Source organism: Centroberyx affinis, unplaced genomic scaffold (assembly GCF_046629955.1).
Source record: "Centroberyx affinis isolate AG114_WGS23_722 - 3 ecotype Tasmania unplaced genomic scaffold, CSIRO-AGI_Caff_v1 ptg006392l_1, whole genome shotgun sequence".
NCBI classification, from domain to species: domain Eukaryota; kingdom Metazoa; phylum Chordata; class Actinopteri; order Beryciformes; family Berycidae; genus Centroberyx; species Centroberyx affinis.
This window is the reverse complement of record NW_027283247.1, coordinates 11,517-30,342: the sequence shown is the minus strand read 5'-3', so window position 1 is coordinate 30,342 and position 18,826 is coordinate 11,517. Positions and strand designations below refer to the sequence as shown.

General features: G+C 43.8%; 1 protein-coding gene across 1 annotated transcript; it reads right to left on the bottom strand.

Moving 5' to 3' along the window:
• Positions 1–265: 265 nt before the first annotated feature.
• LOC139638481 (protein transport protein Sec24C) lies at positions 266–18,611 on the bottom strand. Its single transcript, XM_071512624.1, has 21 exons — positions 18,394–18,611; positions 17,004–17,808; positions 15,970–16,049; positions 15,457–15,510; positions 15,145–15,256; positions 13,994–14,121; positions 13,692–13,827; positions 12,370–12,479; positions 11,499–11,611; positions 9,671–9,862; positions 9,233–9,329; positions 8,619–8,723; positions 8,272–8,439; positions 7,843–7,939; positions 7,194–7,342; positions 6,500–6,638; positions 5,443–5,564; positions 4,819–5,002; positions 4,219–4,415; positions 2,608–2,697; positions 266–546 (listed from the first exon to the last, which is right to left on the bottom strand). The coding sequence occupies exons 2-21, from the start codon at positions 17,755–17,757 to the stop codon at positions 406–408; spliced, it is 3,168 nt and encodes a 1,055-aa protein (XP_071368725.1). The 5' UTR covers positions 17,758–17,808; positions 18,394–18,611; the 3' UTR covers positions 266–405.
• Between the last annotated feature and the right edge of the window lie 215 nt (positions 18,612–18,826).

Here is an 18,826-nt window from a genome sequence, read left to right as displayed (position 1 = left end):
TGACACTGGAATAAATTAACATCATGAACACGTTTTTCAGGCCCGATCAGCCGCAGCATACTGTCAAAGAATCACACCCAACACAACACACAATACAAAAAATATTCACAGCAATCGATCGCATAAATAAAACTCTGTATCGCTTAAAATGTCCCCATGCATTGTCTGATGCTCTGAAAACTGGGCAGCTGTGGCCCGGCTCCTGTAATCTCCTGTAATAATAATAATAACAATAATAATAATGATAAGAAGAAAAATAATACTTAGAGCACGGTGCAGCGAATGCCAGCATTTCTTGGACATAACACACCCAGAGAGGACAGAAAATATGAGGAGGCTGTGTGTGTGTGTGTGTGTGTGTGTGTGTGTGTGTGTGTGTGTGTGTGTGTGTGTGTGTGTGTGCGGTCACTGCAGCAGCCTGACAGAGTTGACGTGCAGATGGTAGAGGAAGTCGGCGTAGGACGCTCCGCCGTTGGGGCTCTTGTCCTCCACCAGGTGGCGCTGCAGGGCCTCCTCACAGCTGTCGCCCTGCTTCACCACCCACAGCTGAGAGAGACACACACACACACACACACACACAGACACACACACACACACACACACACATCAGCACACACCAGCTGTCAGGACAGACTTCATGTCATTTATCCTGACATGAGTTCAGTTCACTCTGGAGTTCAAGTGCGGTGCAGGAAGAGGTAACAGAGGTGGAGGGGTGTGTGTGTGTGTGTGTGTGTGTGTGTGTGTGTGTGTGTGTGTGTGTGTGTGTGGTGGTGGGGGGGTGATGGACAGACAGGTGTGACAGGTCTGTCAGCTCTGACACCGTCTGGGACCTCCAGCAAAGACCTAATGTTCAGAAGGCAGATCTCTCCTGTCTCTCCTGCACTGAACTCTTATTTTATCCATCGAGTGCAACAGCAGAATAAGCTTCAATTCCTAGATCACACCAAAATTACTTTCAATCGTTCTCTTTACCCATATTCCCTTTTCCTTATTCCCTTCTCAGGGTCACGGGGAGCTGGAGCCTATGATCCCAGCATGCATTGGGTGGAATGTGGCGGGGACAGGTCCCCAGTCCGTCACTGTTCTAGTGAAGTATTACGCAATTTCGATCAGGAAGACTACTTGTCATTCATTCATGCTTTCTCTTTACCCAATCAGAGCTGGTGAACACTTTCCCTCTTTTTCCAGAGAACCAATCAGAGTTAGACGTCACTCCCCAGGGGGAACGTCCTAATTCCTACGTCTATCCCAGATGTACTCCTAACTTCACGAACGGGAGGAGTTCCTCCATGGAGCTTACAACAAAGTTTACATCTTGTTTCATGTCATGAATAAAGTTTTTAATTCGAGCGTTCAGCCGAGTCTCTCCTGATTGAAATGCCGGTGGGACACAAGAAGACGCCAATTTCATGAGGTGAACGATTTGCCTCCAGTCACTGTCTAGGAGAAGCGAGTAACGGCGAGCGCACAGAATGATGCGATACCTGACGACACAAATCAGGAACACGATGTGATGAAAACAACTGAAATAGTTCAATAATATGCAAATGAGTGCAGCGGCACGAGAACCAATCAAACTTGGGCAAAAATCCAGTTCTGAAATTCTCCCGGTCATTAAATTTTTGTACCTAGTTCCACTTCAGTTATTGAATTATTGCGGCTGTGTCTGGATTTCCCGAATAATAATATGACTCATCTCTGTCAGCTTATAAAGATCCTGACAAACAAAATAATGCACCAACGAAAGTAGGGCTGAACAATTAATCGAAATTTTATCGAAATCGCAATATGGCCTACTGCAATTTTCAAATCGCAGGAGGCGCAATATTTGTTAAAGGCGAAATGTGTGTCAAAATACCATTTTAAATTAAATATTGTGGTGCTGCAGAGATGTCCTGGCCTACACATCATATTCTACAGACTTAAGAAAACATCTTTGTTTTGTGCAGATCTCCGCAAAAATCACACCATAATCATTTTAATACGTTTTTCAATGAAAACGAGAATAATGATGTAAAAATTATCACTCCCTCTAATATCGCAAATCATATCGCAATTGTAATATCAGTCAAAAATAATCGCAATTACCGGTAGATATTTTTTCAAAATCGTTCAGCCCTAGACGAAAAGTGTCAGAGAGTGTTGGTCTTCCTGGTGTGTAACGTAACGTAATCTGAATTAGCCTCAAATATCTTTGCTGCTAACTTTAAGACCATGCATCCAAGATGGCGTTCGTAAGGTCTGAACTGTTGTCGTTACCAAGTTAAGATTAAAATCAGCCGTAAATAAACTGCAGCAGACATTTCTCGCTTTTCGTAAGCAGGGTCGATTGTATTAGTGTGAACATTTTGATTCATATTGTCTTGGACTGCTGGTGGATTAGCGGCAGTGTTTGCCGCCTGTGTTGACACACTGCTGCAGCTCCTGATGCCAAGTGGGAAACACCGGAGCCCGCAAAAATATCCCAAATGTCTTACTTGGAATTGCCACTAGGAGGCAGATGCATTTACTTGTACTTGTATGACTGATTGAAATCCCTGTCCACATATTGAAGTGTGTGCTGAGTGGCAGCAGCAGGAGAGCTGTAACGCTCCGGCGGCTCACCTTGCGGGTGCAGGGAGCCTGGGAGTCCAGCGAGTCGATGAGGGAGCGAATACTGGAGGACAGAGGGTTATCCAGAGCAGGCAGCTTGGTCTGGAGGAACACACACACACACACACACGCACACACACACACACACACACACACACACAAAACATTCAGGGTGCATCCTAAAACTCTAAAAACCACTACCTCCTCCTCTCCACTACCTCCTCCTTTCCTCCACTACCTCCCCCTCTCCTCCACTACCTCCTCCTCCTCTCCTCCACTACCTCCTCCTCTCCTCCACTACCTCCTCCTCTCCACTATCTCCTTCTCCTCCACTACCTCCTCCTCTCCTCCACTACTGTACCTCCTCCTCTCCTCTACTACCTCCTCCTCTCCTCCACTACCTCCTCCTTTCCTCCACTACCTCCTCCTTTCCTCCACTACCTCCTCCTCCTCTCCACTACCTCCTCCTGTCCTCCACTACCTCCTTCTCTCCTCCACTACCTCCTCCTTTGACCTTTGACCTTGTGACCTCTCTGTGAGCACGCGCAGAATATGGCGTCATTGACAAAACTTGATAAAAGCATGGCAGGGGAATTACCAGCTCATAAATGTTGAGAATTGTAATGAGTATTTCCTCCACTACCCCCTCCTTTCCTCCACTACCTCCTCCTCTCCTCCACCACCTCCTCCTCTCCTCCACTACCCCCTCCTTTCCTCCACTACCTCCTCCTCTCCTCCACCACCTCCTCCTCTCCTCCACCACCTCCTCCTCTCCTCCACTACCCCCTCCTTTCCTCCACTACCTCCTCCTTTCCTCCACTACCTCCTCTCCTCCACCACCTCCTCCTTTCCTCCACTACCTCCTCCTTTCCTCCACTACCTCCTCCTTTCCTCCACTACCTCCTCTCCTCCACCACCTCCTCCTTTCCTCCACTACCTCCTCCTTTCCTCCACTACCTCCTCCTCTCCTCCACCACCTCCTCCTTTCCTCGACTACCTCCTCCTCTCCTCCACTACCTCCTCCTTTGACCTTTGACCTTGTGACCTCTCTGTGAGCATGCACAGAATATGGCGTCATTGACAAAACTTGATAAAAGCATGGCAGGGGAATTACCAGCTCATAAATGTTAAGTATTTTAATGAGTATTTCCTCCACTACCTCCTCCTCCCTCCTTGTAATGAGTATTTCCTCCACTACCTCCTCCTCTCCTCCACCACCTCCTCCTGTCCTCCACTACCTCCTCCTTTCCTCCACTACCTCCTCCTCTCCTCCACTACCTCCTCCTGTCCTCCACTACCTCCTCCTCTCCTCCACCACCTCCTCCTTTCCTCCACTACCTCCTCCTTTCCTCCACTACCTCCTCCTTTCCTCCACTACCTCCTCCTTTGACCTTTGACCTTGTGACCTCTCTGTGAGCACGCACAGAATATGGCGTCATTGATAAAAGCATGGCCGGGGAATTACCAGCTCATAAATGTGAGTATTTCACTTGTTTTTAATTGTATTCATGTTTGTGAAATCCCTGTATGAAATGTGCTCTATGAATAAACTCGAATTTTGACTTGACTCCATCTCACTCTTCCCCTCCAGTCTCCATCCTCCTTCCCTCGAATCACGCTCACCTCTCCGGAGGGCAGGGACGAGAAGCCGCTGGCGTTGAAGAGCTGGACCAGGGTGCATGCCGGGACATGGGTGCCCACCCACAGCAGCAGGGCGAGGGGCCCGTGGACCAAATAGAGGCCCCTGGGCTCCAGGCAGGCGGCGCTGCAGCGTAGCGCCTCCTCCAGGCTTGGAGGGCCGGAGTCACCGGAGCCGCCGGCTGACAGCGGCTGCAGGCGAGCGGGAGGGAAAATCATCAACCAGAATCTCTACAGAGATGTAGAGGCTGTAAGAAACATCTGGCTTTCTACAAGGCAAAAAGAGGTAATGCCAAGGTTGCTACTTCAATATTATATGCAATGTTGAGGAAAGTTACTTTTAAAATTAGTTACTTTACTTGTTACTTATCTTAAAGCGTAAATAGTTAAGTTACAAAGTTCTTCATTAAAAGTACTTTTGTGTCTCTTCAGGAGACGATGAAGATGAAGATAATGAAGTAATCTTTCTCAGTTTTACTCTGTCTTGCTCTTTAGCTTTGCAGGGCAGAATATCGGCCTGATATTATATATCGGTCTCACCCTAATCAACACAGAGTGGTGTGTGTGTGTGTGTGTGTGTCGTACTGACCAGCGGCAGCAGCAGGGGGTAGAAGTGTGAGGCGGTGCTGCAGGCGTCCATGCTGAGCACCTGGCAGCGCTGCTGCAGCCGCTGGTGGACGGAGCTCCTCAGGCCCGGCAGCAGCACCTCGCTCTTCCTCAGACTGTTGATGTAGACCGGGAGGGCTCGCAGGTACTGAGGGAGGACCAGCTAGGACACACACACACACACACACACACACACACACACACACAGAGTATGTGAGATCAAGTAGTTTCAAATTTAACTCATGGCCTACTTCAGTTTGTGATTTGTGGTGAAGAAACAGAAAGATAAAATAAGATGAACTTCAGGGGAATTTCCCTGAGGGGAAACCACAGCAGCACCACAGCAGTGAAGAATAGGCGTGTAGATGGAAAACAAAGAGCAAAAAGGTTATAAAGGACAGGAATAAAACTTTAGTTATATTAAAGCTAGAGAGTCTCTATGCTCCTAAAACTCCAGAATTTTCCAAAATCCAAATCCAATCCAAAATTCCAAAATGTGATTTTGAAGGCAGCATGTTTTAATGTGTAACTATAACAGGTTTGATAGAGTGTGTGTTTTCACTGCAGTCATGTATCTGTGTGTGTGGTCTGTCTGAACCTCACCTGTCCAGTAGACACTGAGGCGGAGCTGCAGTGTTTGCGGTAGGAGGCCAACGCTTCTGTCACCTCCGTCTGCAGTTCCTCCCTCAGCTCCTGCAGAGGGCGCTCCAGCGCTGCACAGTACACTGGACAGGCACAGCAGACCACAAATGCATCTTATCCTACTGGGCTAATTTAAAGTTCCTACAAGGTGTCACATTTTAACCTCAACATTTTAACCTCAATAAATCATTACCACATTCATTTTTAGTCATAAGTATAATTAGTGCAAACAAATGAGACCATCACCAGGAAGACTGTCAGCCTCTACCGGCTTCTACACTGCATTTTACATTGTGTGTCACCGATTTGGCAAGGAATCTGTTTTACGGTTTAATGCGGTTTTAATCTGCTTTATGGCACAAAACAGGAAGAGGGCGCTGTTCCTCCAGAGCAAACAGAGCTAAAGCTTTCAGTGTTTCTCGCAACGACAGATGGTGGAAAGAGTGAAAAGCCGATGGAAAAATCACTTCCAACATGTTTGTCTTCTTCAGTAAAGACAAAGAGAAAAGTCTTAATTTTGAGAAACAACAGCACTAAAATGGTTGCTGTTGTTTACAGAAATCATACCAAGGTATCACAATTAATCTGACCATGACATATGGATGTTTTATAATGTTACCTTTAATGACATCATATTTACACTAATAGCTTTATTGAAAATTGTGACCACAGCTTTGCTTTGTACTTGACCTTGTACCTGTAATTCTACTTTGCATACTTGTGAATGTATTCTGCATATTTGGAACTTAAAATTGGCACAAGCTTGACCTATATTCATGCAAAAGTTCATTCCAAAACTTCAACATGCAGGGCAATTAAGTTCCAAGCATGCAAAATGTTTTTTTTTTTTCTCCAAAATTGATATAATTTGTGTATATAATATTTACATAGTATTTTGGAATAGAAAGCTCAATATTATGATTCTGATGTCATGGTTAATAAGCACTGTTTTTTTGTTTTTTTTTAACACTGGTCTTATTGCTGAATAATCCACTAATCTACAGCATGAATTCCTTACTCTTCTTGCAGTAGAAGGCAAGTAGTGTTTGAGCCTGGCAGTGGCGGAAAGCGTCCAGCAGGTGGCGTGAGCATCGCAGGGTCAGAGTGTGAACCCTGGTCCTCCTGTCTCCTGTCTGGGTGCTGTAAGACACTACAACCTGGGAAACAGGAAGGAGATGGAGGAGGAGGAGGAGGAAGAAGAAGAGGGTTATATGGTGGTAATCTATAAAATGAGCAAGTTAAACCGAACGGAAACCATCTTGTCTATAATGTCTGATATTCAGTAGTGAAATTGCAACTGAGGAGCATCCAAAATGTTGTATATCCTTATAGATACTGAATGATGAAGTTCAGGTTATGATTACTTTTCTTCTAAAAGGATATACAACAGTCTTTAAATGTTATTACATTGGCAACCAAGGGTTTTGAGTTACCTACTTGCCTTAAAAAAGTAAAATCATTTGTTTTCATGCTTTCCTCCAAATGGTGGATATCTCATTTTGAAACCAAACTCTTTAAATGTTAAAACAACATCCATTTATCAGTTGAAAAGTAGTCAGTAAACCCCCCACTCCATCAGCAGGCCCTGGACAGTGGAGTAAAAACGTATTACAAAAGTCACAGTTTTGTAAATCCAACACATTTTTTATGTAAACTGGCAAAAAAAACCCCAAAAAAAACATCCAATCCTATCCCGACTCCGCTCTACCCACCTGTATGGCTGCACCCCTCTTCTCATCCAGAGGTCTGGTGTGTGTGAGCTCCACCGCCAGCGTTGTTCGCCAATCAAGGGTTGCCATGGCGACCTGACAGGGGCTAGGCCCAGGGATGAACAGTCCATAACAGCCGGACACACGCAAGTCTGGGGAAACGGGAAATAATAATGTTATCAGAGGGATTTTGAAGGGATATCAGCTAGAAAAATCGTACACACAGGCTCTTTCTCAATATGTGTTCTTGTGCGTTTTATATAATATCTAACCACCGAAAACAAAAGAACGAGAGGACAGAGGACTAATAAAGATCCAGGAAATTTACTTGACCGACGAGAACGAAGTGAAAGCCCCAAGATTCATTGCGAGAACGACGCATCATGTCCGAGCAGTGCTGTAGTCCGCAGTACAGAGCCGGGTTAACAGGTTGGAAAATGAACAGCTGTGTGTCTTAATTAATCACACGCGCGACCTGAAGCACACAGTCCATCTCAAACTGTAAGGAAGCTTCTCTGTTCACTTTCATGAGGAGATTGTGAGATTGAGATTGAGAACTTTCTCCACAAGCACACAAGGACAAGTATCGACTCACTCGTTCTTGGATTTGATAATCAGCTATAATCAGTCTCTCTCTCTCTCTCTCTCTCACCTTTGCTGACATAAATCCTGAGCTGAGCCTTGTAGCCTGTGTCCGTCTCCACAGTCCTCCTCAGATCGGTGCTGAAGCGCTCCCTGTCCAGTTCCCCCTGTTGAGGAAATAAATAAAATCAGTCCGCACTGGAACATCCAACTCCACTCCACTCCACAAGTGAGAGGTAACGGTTTGAGTTTTGAGGACTTCTATACCCAGAAATCATGTAACGTGACCTCAGTAAACTGCACACTCATGTTTACGACAGCGGCTAGTCCTGTAGTGATTGCATATACAGTATATTAACATAAACAGATGATTGTTAGTTACACATACAAAACTTCAAAACTTCTTCAGATAGGTTGATAGGCTAAAATAATGATCGGTGCAGAGGTGCGTGTGCGACTTTCATGCTATTTCCAGCGCTGGGAAGAGCAGCCGCTGTACCTGGAGGTGGCTGTAGGTGTGCAGAGCTCCACCTGTTAGATATGGAACGTGCCCCGGCCAAGCCCCGCCCACATCCTGCTGGGAGAGGACAAACAGGTGCACGCCACAGCCCTGACTGACGCACTCCTTGGCCAGTGAGACAGCTAGCTCCGATGGCTGAAAGATGGACTGGAAAAACAAAACGAAAAAGGAGGGAATTAGTAATGTAATAATAATACTGTGATATTTAATGATCCCTGTAGGGAAATTCTCTGTTTGTTTGCCCCTGTTGTCCCTAATGAATTAGCGTTTAGAGTTGAATGGGTGTGTGAGTATATTTGTACTGTATGTGTGTATGTGTGTGTTACCTTTGGTTTGTTGGAGCCAAAGAACCCTGAGGAGGAGTGTGTGTGTCCCCTCTCTATCAGAGGGGCAGTATGGAAGATCAGCAGTTTGCCTGGACAACTCATCGCCTAGAAACCAACAAAATAAAGTCTTTAGATTCTCACACCAACAGCTCACAAAAGATCACAGTGTTTTCCTCACACTGTCCGGGTGTAATAGGAAACCAACAAAAAGATCAACAACAAAAGCATCTATGGAAGTAAACAGTACAGAACAAATGCTTCCACAACGTTCTTTATAGCACATGACGCCACTTAATCCATACTAGAGCTTCACAATTAATCGTGTATAATCAAATATCTCAACATTGGCATATCGGCTGTATTGAAACATTTCATTTATTTTTGCCGCGTCCACTGTAATTGAAAATAGTCAAGATGTAAATAGAGGATGCAAACAATGCAGTAAAATAACTTTTCTCCCACAAACCATCAATTGTGGTCACAATAGCCTCCATATTAATCAGGATTATTCTTTTATTATCCATAATTGTGGAGCCCCAGTACATACTGTACAAAATAAACTTTAAACAGACTTTGACTAGGGACTGGTCAGTGTTTGTGTTGTGGTTACTGACCTGCAGTATGGCCAGCGCTGCTTTCACAGGCAGATCCAGAGGAACTCCACTGGAGTCATCACACTCTGGACTGAACAGAGGAATGAGCTGCAACACACTGGACACAAACACACAACAGACAGTTACACTGAGGAGTAATTAAAGCTGCACTGTCGGCGACCCCAAATGGCTTCAAGAGGTAACTGTTTGAATTTTGAGGACTTCAATACCGAGAGATGGGACACTCCTCTCTGTTGCAGCCCAACTTTGTGATTTTGGCTGAGAAGACAGGTGCATTTTTACATAATAATCTTGCATAATGCAGTTTTAACAGTAGAACATTACATAAAAAGTAGGCTGCTACCTATAAGGATGAGGTATAACAAGTTAGATGAGGACAATAAAGCACTTTTACCATATCAGTTCAGCATGTAGACGTTTACAAAATATATCTGTCACCTGTCAATGCTGTCTATGCAGTCTTTGAGGGACACCAGAAGCCCCTCCCTCACAGGAAGCTGCAGGTCCTCCGTCTCCGTGACGACCAGCATGTGCGGGCGGGACAGGGCGGGGCTGAGGTCGTACAGGTGGATCCTGCTGTCGTAGGTCATCAAACCGACCCGGACGTCTGACCGGGCAGCACCGTCCTCCCTGCAACAGATCGGATAAATAAGATTCAACTTTAGAGATTCCCGTGGAGAAACTGGATTGTTGCAGCAGAAAACAGAAAGAGGATACAGCAAAGAAAAATAGAATATAAATAAGATGTTGCTCTTTCTCCACCTCTGTCCTCTCCTCCTCTTCTCTTCATTTAATTCCTGTTTCACACTGATCCATTGCTTTTACAAATTCATTTAGAGTATTCTGCTTTTATTTTGACTGCCAAAAACACTTTGTAAACTCTGTTATTAAAGGTGCTATATAAATAAAGATATTAGGCCTATATCATACAGAAACTGCTTTGTCACCATATGTCCATAGTGTTAATGTAGTGAAAATGAGTGCCATGCATCGTGCCTTTCCGTATGATCCCGCAGAAGACATTGCTGCCATAACGATGATTGACATATGATGATTCATGGGTTGTATTTTCCCAGGGACCTCGGGACGGTAGACTGCACACTAGTGTTTGTTGTACTAGTCTGTACAAACTAGAATAAAAAAGGGGCCACTGTTGAGAGAGAACAGTATGCCTCCTGTAACTATAATACATCTGGACAGGATCATACAGAAAGGTAAGCAAATAAAGAGAATGACAAATCCACAGAAACATGATATATGCATGTAAAAACGCACTTTTTTAGATGCGCTTTTACTTAATTGCTGTGCATGTCTAATAATCAATTCTATTGATCCTATGCTTTTATTTTATTGTCATTTTGTTGGATTCTGTTTTTATTTTTGGTGTTGTGAAGCACTCTTGTAACCATGTTTTGAAAGGTGCTATACAAATAAAATGTATTATTATATTATTATTATTATTATTATGTAATAACAGCATTCCTTCCTCTTGAGAAATACTATAACTGCTAGCCTCAGCTCGACAGACATTAAAGGTGTCAGACATTGCGCACATTAACTAACTCATGTCACGATGTACATGTCCTTGAGATGATGCATATCCTGACTTTATGATGCGTTCATGTGCTGGTAGGAAGGTCCGACTTTTATTATTGCCAATATTAATTCAAGGTGGTCAATTGAGAGCGGCTGCCCTCTTTTACAACGACGCCCTGGGACTTCCAAAGCTGCTCATAAACGGTGTTGCGTTCATGTGCTATTTTTTTCGTAAAATCAAACCCAATACAATAAACAAATATAGACCTCCTGCAGCTTAATAAGCTAATTTTGACGAACTTCATTCAAACAAATCAGCATTCACCACTGCAGTCACCACTGCGTCATAACTGATAAGCTCAGGAAGCAAATATTTCTGACTTCATTGTCCGACTTTGGAGGGCATTCATGTGAAATTTCTTCTGATATATCTGATAGCTCATAAATGCATAGTAAGCCTGAAAGTGTCAGCACATACACTCACATATCCCAACATGTGATAGGACAGTAGGGTCTACAGCTGAGTACATTTGCATATATATTGTAGGCGTATTGGGACTGACCCAACACTGATTTTTCCACATACTTCTTCCCTAGACTTTTTGTACAATCCTGGAAGATGATCAAATTTATCTTCCAGACTTTCCAGATCTGCGTAGGAATACCATTAAGTAGGTGTGTGTGTGTGTGTGTGTGTGTGTGTGTGTGTGTGTGTGTGAGAGAGTTGTACCTATTCAGAGAGGTGAGCAGAGTGTGTATTTGTTGTGTTACAAAGTCCAAATGTCCTCCTCTCAGCGCTGAGGCGGACACATCTATGGCTAGGAGCAGTGCAGCAGGTTCACCCTGGGATGAAACACAACAATAATTTAACACACACACACACACACACACACACATACACACACACACAGACACACTGCCACACATGGAACAGCAGCTTTCACCATATTTTTTTCCGAATTGGGGTTCAACGCAAATAAATACATAAATAAATGAAATTAAATAAACAAGAAACAGAATGAAATGTTTACTGGATGCCCCCTCACATTTTAGGCATCAGTTTCTTATTATCTGTCCTTAGGTCATTAATTACTATAGAATAAAATAATACTTTGCCCCCTGCTCCCCCCAGTTTTGGTTTTTCGGAGTTAGTTTAGCCCCATTTGACAGCATCACCTGTATGTAGTGTGAGGAAACGCACAACAGAACAGCGCAACAGAACATTAGAAGAGAAGAAAAAAAGTCTGAGAATATTTAATTATTTCATTACAAAATGAATAGTTTAATTACCCTATTGTTTTACTATTTTGAAAATTGGACAGTGAGATAATGTTACAGGAATGACTGTTGGGAGCAGAGGTTTCACTCGCCCTGTTATTACCCCACCTAAAGTAGAGCCCTAAAGTAGATCTATTCGGGGGGAGGCGGCGGGGGCTTGGCATGAAAATGTTTGGCAATCCCTGTCGCACACATGTACTATACAGCCACACACACTTCAAACCACACCACAGACATACACACACATGCCAATGCACATATTCAAGTGCAGGTAATGTATAACACACTAACACACACTGACAATAGTAGAAAGTCAATCTTACCTTTTCAGAGTTGAGTATCTCATAGGATCCCGTACTGAGTTCAGGCCTCTTGTCTCTATCGACCCGAACACCTTCCACTCCTTTGGTGGGCTGGTAGTGTTGCCACGGCACTGAGATACAGGAGAACAGAGATCACCGCTGCTGCATGAAAATCAGGCTACAAACGCCAGAAATTACAATCAGGTTCAACACTATGGCAGTTAACCATGCAGTCTATTCTCTATAAAGGGCTTGCAGGTGACATAACGCACCTTCTGGCAGCCAGAGTGGAGGTCTGCAGCTTTTGGGCAGCAATGGCTGCTCATTTCTGAACTTTGAATTTGGTCGTCTGAACGGTATGGAATACACATGGTTCATTTCTGTGCTGTTTTTGACTGGGAACTGATCCTTTCACGACTGATAGATCTGATCAAATTTGTGTTTAGATGATGTCAGCTTGTTAGCTACATAGTTTCTGGTTAGCTGCATAACCATTACGGTCTTGTTGTGAACACAGCTAACATTTACATAGCTAGCAGCTAGCGTTAGAAGTTGCTAGTAGCTGTGTGTTAAAGGAATAGTTCACCCAAAAATGAAAATTCTGTCATCATCTACTCACCCTCATGCCAGTTGAAACACAGGTGAAGTTTGTCCATACAACACACAGGGAGGCTGCAGCACAACTCCATAGCAGCCTTCTCCAAAACAACTGAAGTCAGTGGGGACCAGTTCTTCAGAGTTCCAAAAAGACCTACAGTATATTTACACCATCATTTAGTGCAAATCTTACCTACAGCTGATTAATTTGTAACAAATAATGGTGTATAGGTCTTTCTATTCACAGTGTGATTGTTTGGCTGTTTTTGTTTTGGAACTCTAAAGAACAGGTCCCCATTGACTTCAGTTGTTTTGGAGAAGGCTGCTACCAAGTTGTGCTGGCAGCCTCCCTGTGTCTTATATGGACTAACAATTTCACCTGTGTTTCATTTGGCATGAGGGTGAGTAGATGATGACAGAATTTTCATTTTTGGGTGAACTATTCCTTTAACACAGACATCATTTGCTTTGTTAAATTAGCCTGCTGGCTAGTTAGCTAGCTAACAAAGCCAAAAACCAACCGTTTAGATAAAAAGTCACAGGTTCGACCCCTGCATCAAACAACGTGCGTGCATTAACAGCCATGTGTGTTGTCAAAGTGTTCTTGAGAAAGACACTGAACCTTGATGTATTCACACATTCTAAATCACTCTGGGAAAGAACGTCAGCTGTAAAAAATGCTATTTTGCTATTTTACTTTGGAAAGAGGTGAGTGTTTCGTCCAAAGGCAGCACTGTGTGTCATACCTTCACTGAGTTTACCACAGAAGGGGCAGTAAAACCTCTGGCCACAGTCCTGCCAGCCCATAGCGGGGCACATGGAGGCCCCGCAGTCCCCACAACCACTCACACACTCTGGCTCACTGCGTACCGGCAGGGGCTGCTGGGAGGGACAAACATACATACACACACAAGCTATACATGTTAACAATCGTGATTATATCAATGGCGATCAAAACATTTGGTCTCTAAGCATGCAAAATTGTTTTACATCCAGCATCAAGCCAACAGAGAATAAATCTCTTCAGTGACTGAGTAAAACACCAAACCTCTCCAGTGGTTTGTGTTGCCAGAGGAGTGACCAGAGCTCCCAGGGGCAGGCGGCTGAGCAGGGCGATCTGGCCTTCACTGGGCACACAGTAGGAGGTGGAGCGGATGGCACAGGGACTCGCGTTACCTGGAGTTCAATAGAGACAAAGTCACATGTGGAGGTTAGTTTAAAGTACAGAGAAACACAGCATGATGATGGGTAGGGCTGGGTGAAAATAAAAAATTATACATACACCAATACATTGCGATATTATTTTTTCTATTTCAGAATTCATTCTGTAAATTCTGATATCAATACATGCAACCCACATTTTGTTTTTTGTCTTTATAAAGACTCAACTCCTGCAGGTGGCACTATAGTGATCGTTTCGCTGTGGCTCCAAGAAGTACAGAGGCCCCACTTGACCAAACTACTTCTGTCAATAATAATTGCTGGCAGCAGTTAGCCAATGCCAGCTAATCACAAAGCAATTGTTTGGATTTAAACCCTGATAATCATACTATAAAGCAAGGAATCTCTGTCTGTATGTGTGTCCTTCGCATATCTCGAGAACCGTTCGTCCGATCTACTTCACACTTGGCAGGTGTATTGCTGGGGACCCAAGGACGTGTCGGATTGGACACGCGACACGTTCAATATTAATAAGTTTTGAATAAACAAGCGAAGAGCGCTCTGTGCAGCAGCAGGGCTCAAAGCGAATGGCCACTGCACTAGTATAACGAATTCCCATGTAACTGTCTAGACACCACTTGACTGTTCCAACAGCCTGTGGTAAAATCTGATAAAACCGAGCCTGCTTACTAGCAATTTGCAGAGAATTATGAATTTCCAATGCGTTTACATCTTATTACAAGTTTTTTTAGTTATTTCACACAGAAGTCTGCATTCCCTACATTCAGTTTGCCTAATTAAGAAGAATGGAGTTATTAAAATGAGTTTTGCCTCACTTTGTCCCCTAATCAATATCAACAATGCACATAATCACATGTCACAATGCTAGAAAGTATAGTCTGTATCAAATTGATACTGACTCCTTGACAATGCCCAGCCACACCGACGGGGAGCTGGGATAGGTTTGAAAACGAGAAAATGCACAATCATGGCGTACGCCTCGGCAACACAGATCTAGACAAAAGTGTATGTGTTCACCTCGATCCTCTATGATACAGGAAGTGGTTGCCAGAGGAGGAAGAGAGGAACTGGGCTCTGACACAAAGACTTTGCCCTGCCACTGTGCCCTGTCCTCCGCCATCACCTTCACCTGAGAGAGAGAGAGAGAGAGAGAGAGAGAGAGGCAGACAGAAAGACAGAGAAGTAGAATATTGTCAATTAAGAAGAGTATTGTAAAACTTCAGTCAAGGGTGGGTTATGCAGTGGTGTTGCAGTGTCAGAGGATTTGGAAAAACGAAAGAAAAGACGATAAAAATGAGAGTGAAGAGTGAGAATGAGAGTAGGACTTACAGCGCTGGGCAGGAGCTTAGGGTCCAGGCCATAACGAGACTCAGAGTTGGGGGACTAGAGAGAGAAGATGTGACAACTCACTAGCGTACAAACACACCTAAACATTTCATATACCATTACAGGGTGGGCAACTTTTTCGGTGTGAGATTTTGTTTTTCTAGACTGTGCTGAGGTGATATCCTGCTGGCAGTCAAACAGATACAGTAAAAAAGCATGACTGTTCACAGCCAGAATTATGCCAAAATGTTAATAATTTTATATTTTATGTTACATGTCATCAATCTGTGATGTTCAATACATTCCAGGAGTTGTTTTTTTTTTGCTGGAATTTACTTTTCTGGTGTACCCACTTTCCCTCAACCTGCTTCATCTACTCCTAATTAAGATAGTGATTTCCTACGTTTCCCACATAATCCAAGCTACATCGCCAACAGCCTTTTTTTTTAACAGTGTTTAAGTGTTTGAGGGTGGATTTGCCCATTAATGAGTTTTTGGCGCTGTTATTTCCCCCACCGGCGGCATGATGTTCCCGTCCTGTGATGGCTCTTTGTAAGGACGGGCAGCTGCATCAGGGACAGACTCGTATACGGCTCCTGAGGAAAAGACGGAGAAGTTAGACAACGGAAGGGGAAGATGGAGGCAAAATCCTTGGTCGGCCTATCACAAAACTACAATATTGCGGTCTGAGGTCTGTTTTCAGTCAGGTTACACCACTTGTTTGAAAGAATGACAGGTGCTCGAGCTTACTGTCCTAGAAATACGGACATTATTTTCCCCTCCTCGAGATAAAGGACAAAAATATAGTGGTGAGCTGTAGTCTATGTGCAGGTGTGAAAACTTTATCCACATCAAAGACTAGCACTTCTAATCTTCTGAAGCACCTAGAAAAACAACACGACAAATGTCTGAGAAACAGTTGTTATTTAATTTTACACTGCCAAAAGAGTGTACTAATGCTTGATTTGAAGGCCTCTCGAGGCTACAATAAATACACCTATCAAAACATATCTATTGTGTTTTATTGTTCCACTACTTACTTTTCATCATAGTGATAATGGGTACAATGATAGATAAAATGTGACAGTTGTCTTGTCCCACACTGTGCCACAGCAACACTAAAATAATATAGCTATGTGTGCATTAATAAGAGAATTGAAGCAGACATTTAAAAGTAACACAAAAGTTACTTTCCCTAGTAACTAATCACTTTTATTATGCAGTAATTGGTAAAGTAATTCAATTACTTTTTGAGAGAAGTAACTAGTAACTGTAACTAATTACTAATTTTCAGTAACTTGCCCCAACAATAAGGTGCTGTGGTTTCTCTGATAGCCCTGGTTGTCATCTGTCTCATTATCCTCTAACTGTTGATAGAAATGATTTCTGAACTACTGAGCAGTAACTGTTCAGCCTAGTTCATCAGATCCTGTGTATTCATAAATGATTTTGTTCAGGTGTCTTAATCACAGTGAATACGCTACTCAGCCTCCCATGTGTTTCTCTGCAACATGACAGTGTGCCATGCAGGTATTACAGGTAACTCTTACCCCTATAGTGCGGTGGAAGTGTCCACTGAGGTTGCTGTTGGACAGGAGAGGTGGGTGAGACGTGGCTAGGTGTGTATCCAGCACCTCCAGCCAGAGGAGGAGACTCCACATTCACACTCCCAAAAGTAGGTTGAGGTTTGCTCTGTGGCCCCTGGTTTACACATTGTCCGACTGATGGTGGGCTAATGGGCAGATCTTGTTGATATGGTGACTGAAGTCCATTCAGTATACTCTGGTGTGTGTATGGAGGCTGAAAAGAGGGGGGTATTGCTTCATAAGGGCTGTGGGAAGAGCAAAGTGACATGGGTTGGGGTCTGCTAGGCTGCGGCCTTTGATTTGATAGAGCAAGAGAAGACGGAGGTATATTTTTTCCGTGGCATGCAACTGGAACCGCGGATGAAATGTGAGGGCTTTGGTTTGCATTTGAAAGAAAGAAAGCTGCGTTCTGATCAGCGGTGTTGGCAGCCAGCGTGGCGGCTGACGAATTGTTGCTAACATGAGATGCTTGGTACAGTGCACTGTAATGAGTTTTGTTGGCGGACGATGAGGTGATGTAGTTGCTGCGATTGTCCCGGATGGACGGCTGCAGGTCGACGTAGGAGGGACTCCGGTCAGAAGGCGAGCCCAGGCTGAGATGCTGAAAGCTGGGTAGGGGGCTGCAGGGGGGTCCTTGAGTGGAAGCAGCAGACCAGCCGTTCTGGCCCGCCCACGGCTGACTGGGTGTTTGACTCGGATTGGCTGCAGGGGCGTCCATCTTCCTCCATAACCGGCACTGATAGGGTCTTTTTCTCCTTGGAGGCGTGTCCTAGAGTGGCAACACAAATATATGCACATCAGGGTCATGAAATCATTCTCAACTTTTCTTTTTTTCTTTCTTATTTCAAAATGAACCTGTTCATTGCAGGTGTGCTGACACTATTCCCAGCCTTAAAAAAAAAAGAGCCTGATTATCTCCTGCTTTAGATACTATTAATAATACCTTTGAAAAGTTCTCTGATCCTGTGGCTTTTCCAGCTGTCTCAATGGCCTGAATCCTTAATAGTGGGCTACCTAGCTTGATAGAGAGACTTTTAATTTCTGTTGATACCAAGCGACCTGACCTAGGCCTCAATGCATCATCAGAAGAACGTAAACGGATATCAACTGTCGTAAAAATTACTGTCGTGCTAATTTTTATTTTTTTTTTCTTATTTTATTTTGCACGGCTGATTTTATTTCATCAACCCACAAAACAGCATCACTTGCGACTGACAGCTCCCGTCAAGGTCTGAAGCCCTGTGTCGGTCCTGAGACGGTTGTGGGACTCACGAGGACAGCAGATCAATAGGTTAAAATACGTTCATCGGCAGGAAATAATCACATTTTTTAAGTAAAATACTGAACACATTACCTTTGGACATCACTGGAAGCAGCGGGCTTTGCTCAGTATCGCACTTGTTCTTATCTTATCTCGTCTCCATTTCCCCTTCTTCGCCGGTGAGACTGTCCATAAAAGATTTCACTGCTGCTGAGGTGAATCATTTATTATTCGCCTTTGCGTCAGGTGACAACAAACATCCACGATAATAAAGTAGCACATCTTAAGCTTCACGCTGTTACAAAATACACCGTCTTCCTACTATGCTACTGTCAAGTCAGCCAGATTCACTAAGCAGTATGACTTCTGGGTTTGGCTTTCAAAGTAAAACCCTGAAAGCGAGAATAGAAAAATTAAGACTACCTGTCACATCTTTCAAAATAAAAGCCGCGTTGACGAACGTGTTAGAACGTTTTTTGAGAAATAAAGTACGAACATGAAAGTAAAGCAAATATGTAGGGAGGAT

What these genes read in the sequence shown, in the direction of transcription:
- LOC139638481 (XM_071512624.1), bottom strand. Translation starts at nt 17,757, where the DNA reads ATGGACGCCCCTGCAGCCAATCCGAGTCAAACACCCAGTCAGCCGTGG. An exon ending in TGCATAGACAGCATTGACAG is followed by an intron (nt 9,330 to 9,670) that starts GTGACAGATATA and finishes GTTTGTGTCCAG; the next exon opens with TGTGTTGCAGCTCATTCCTC. An exon ending in AGAGGGGTGCAGCCATACAG is followed by an intron (nt 6,639 to 7,193) that starts GTGGGTAGAGCG and finishes CCTGTTTCCCAG; the next exon opens with GTTGTAGTGTCTTACAGCAC.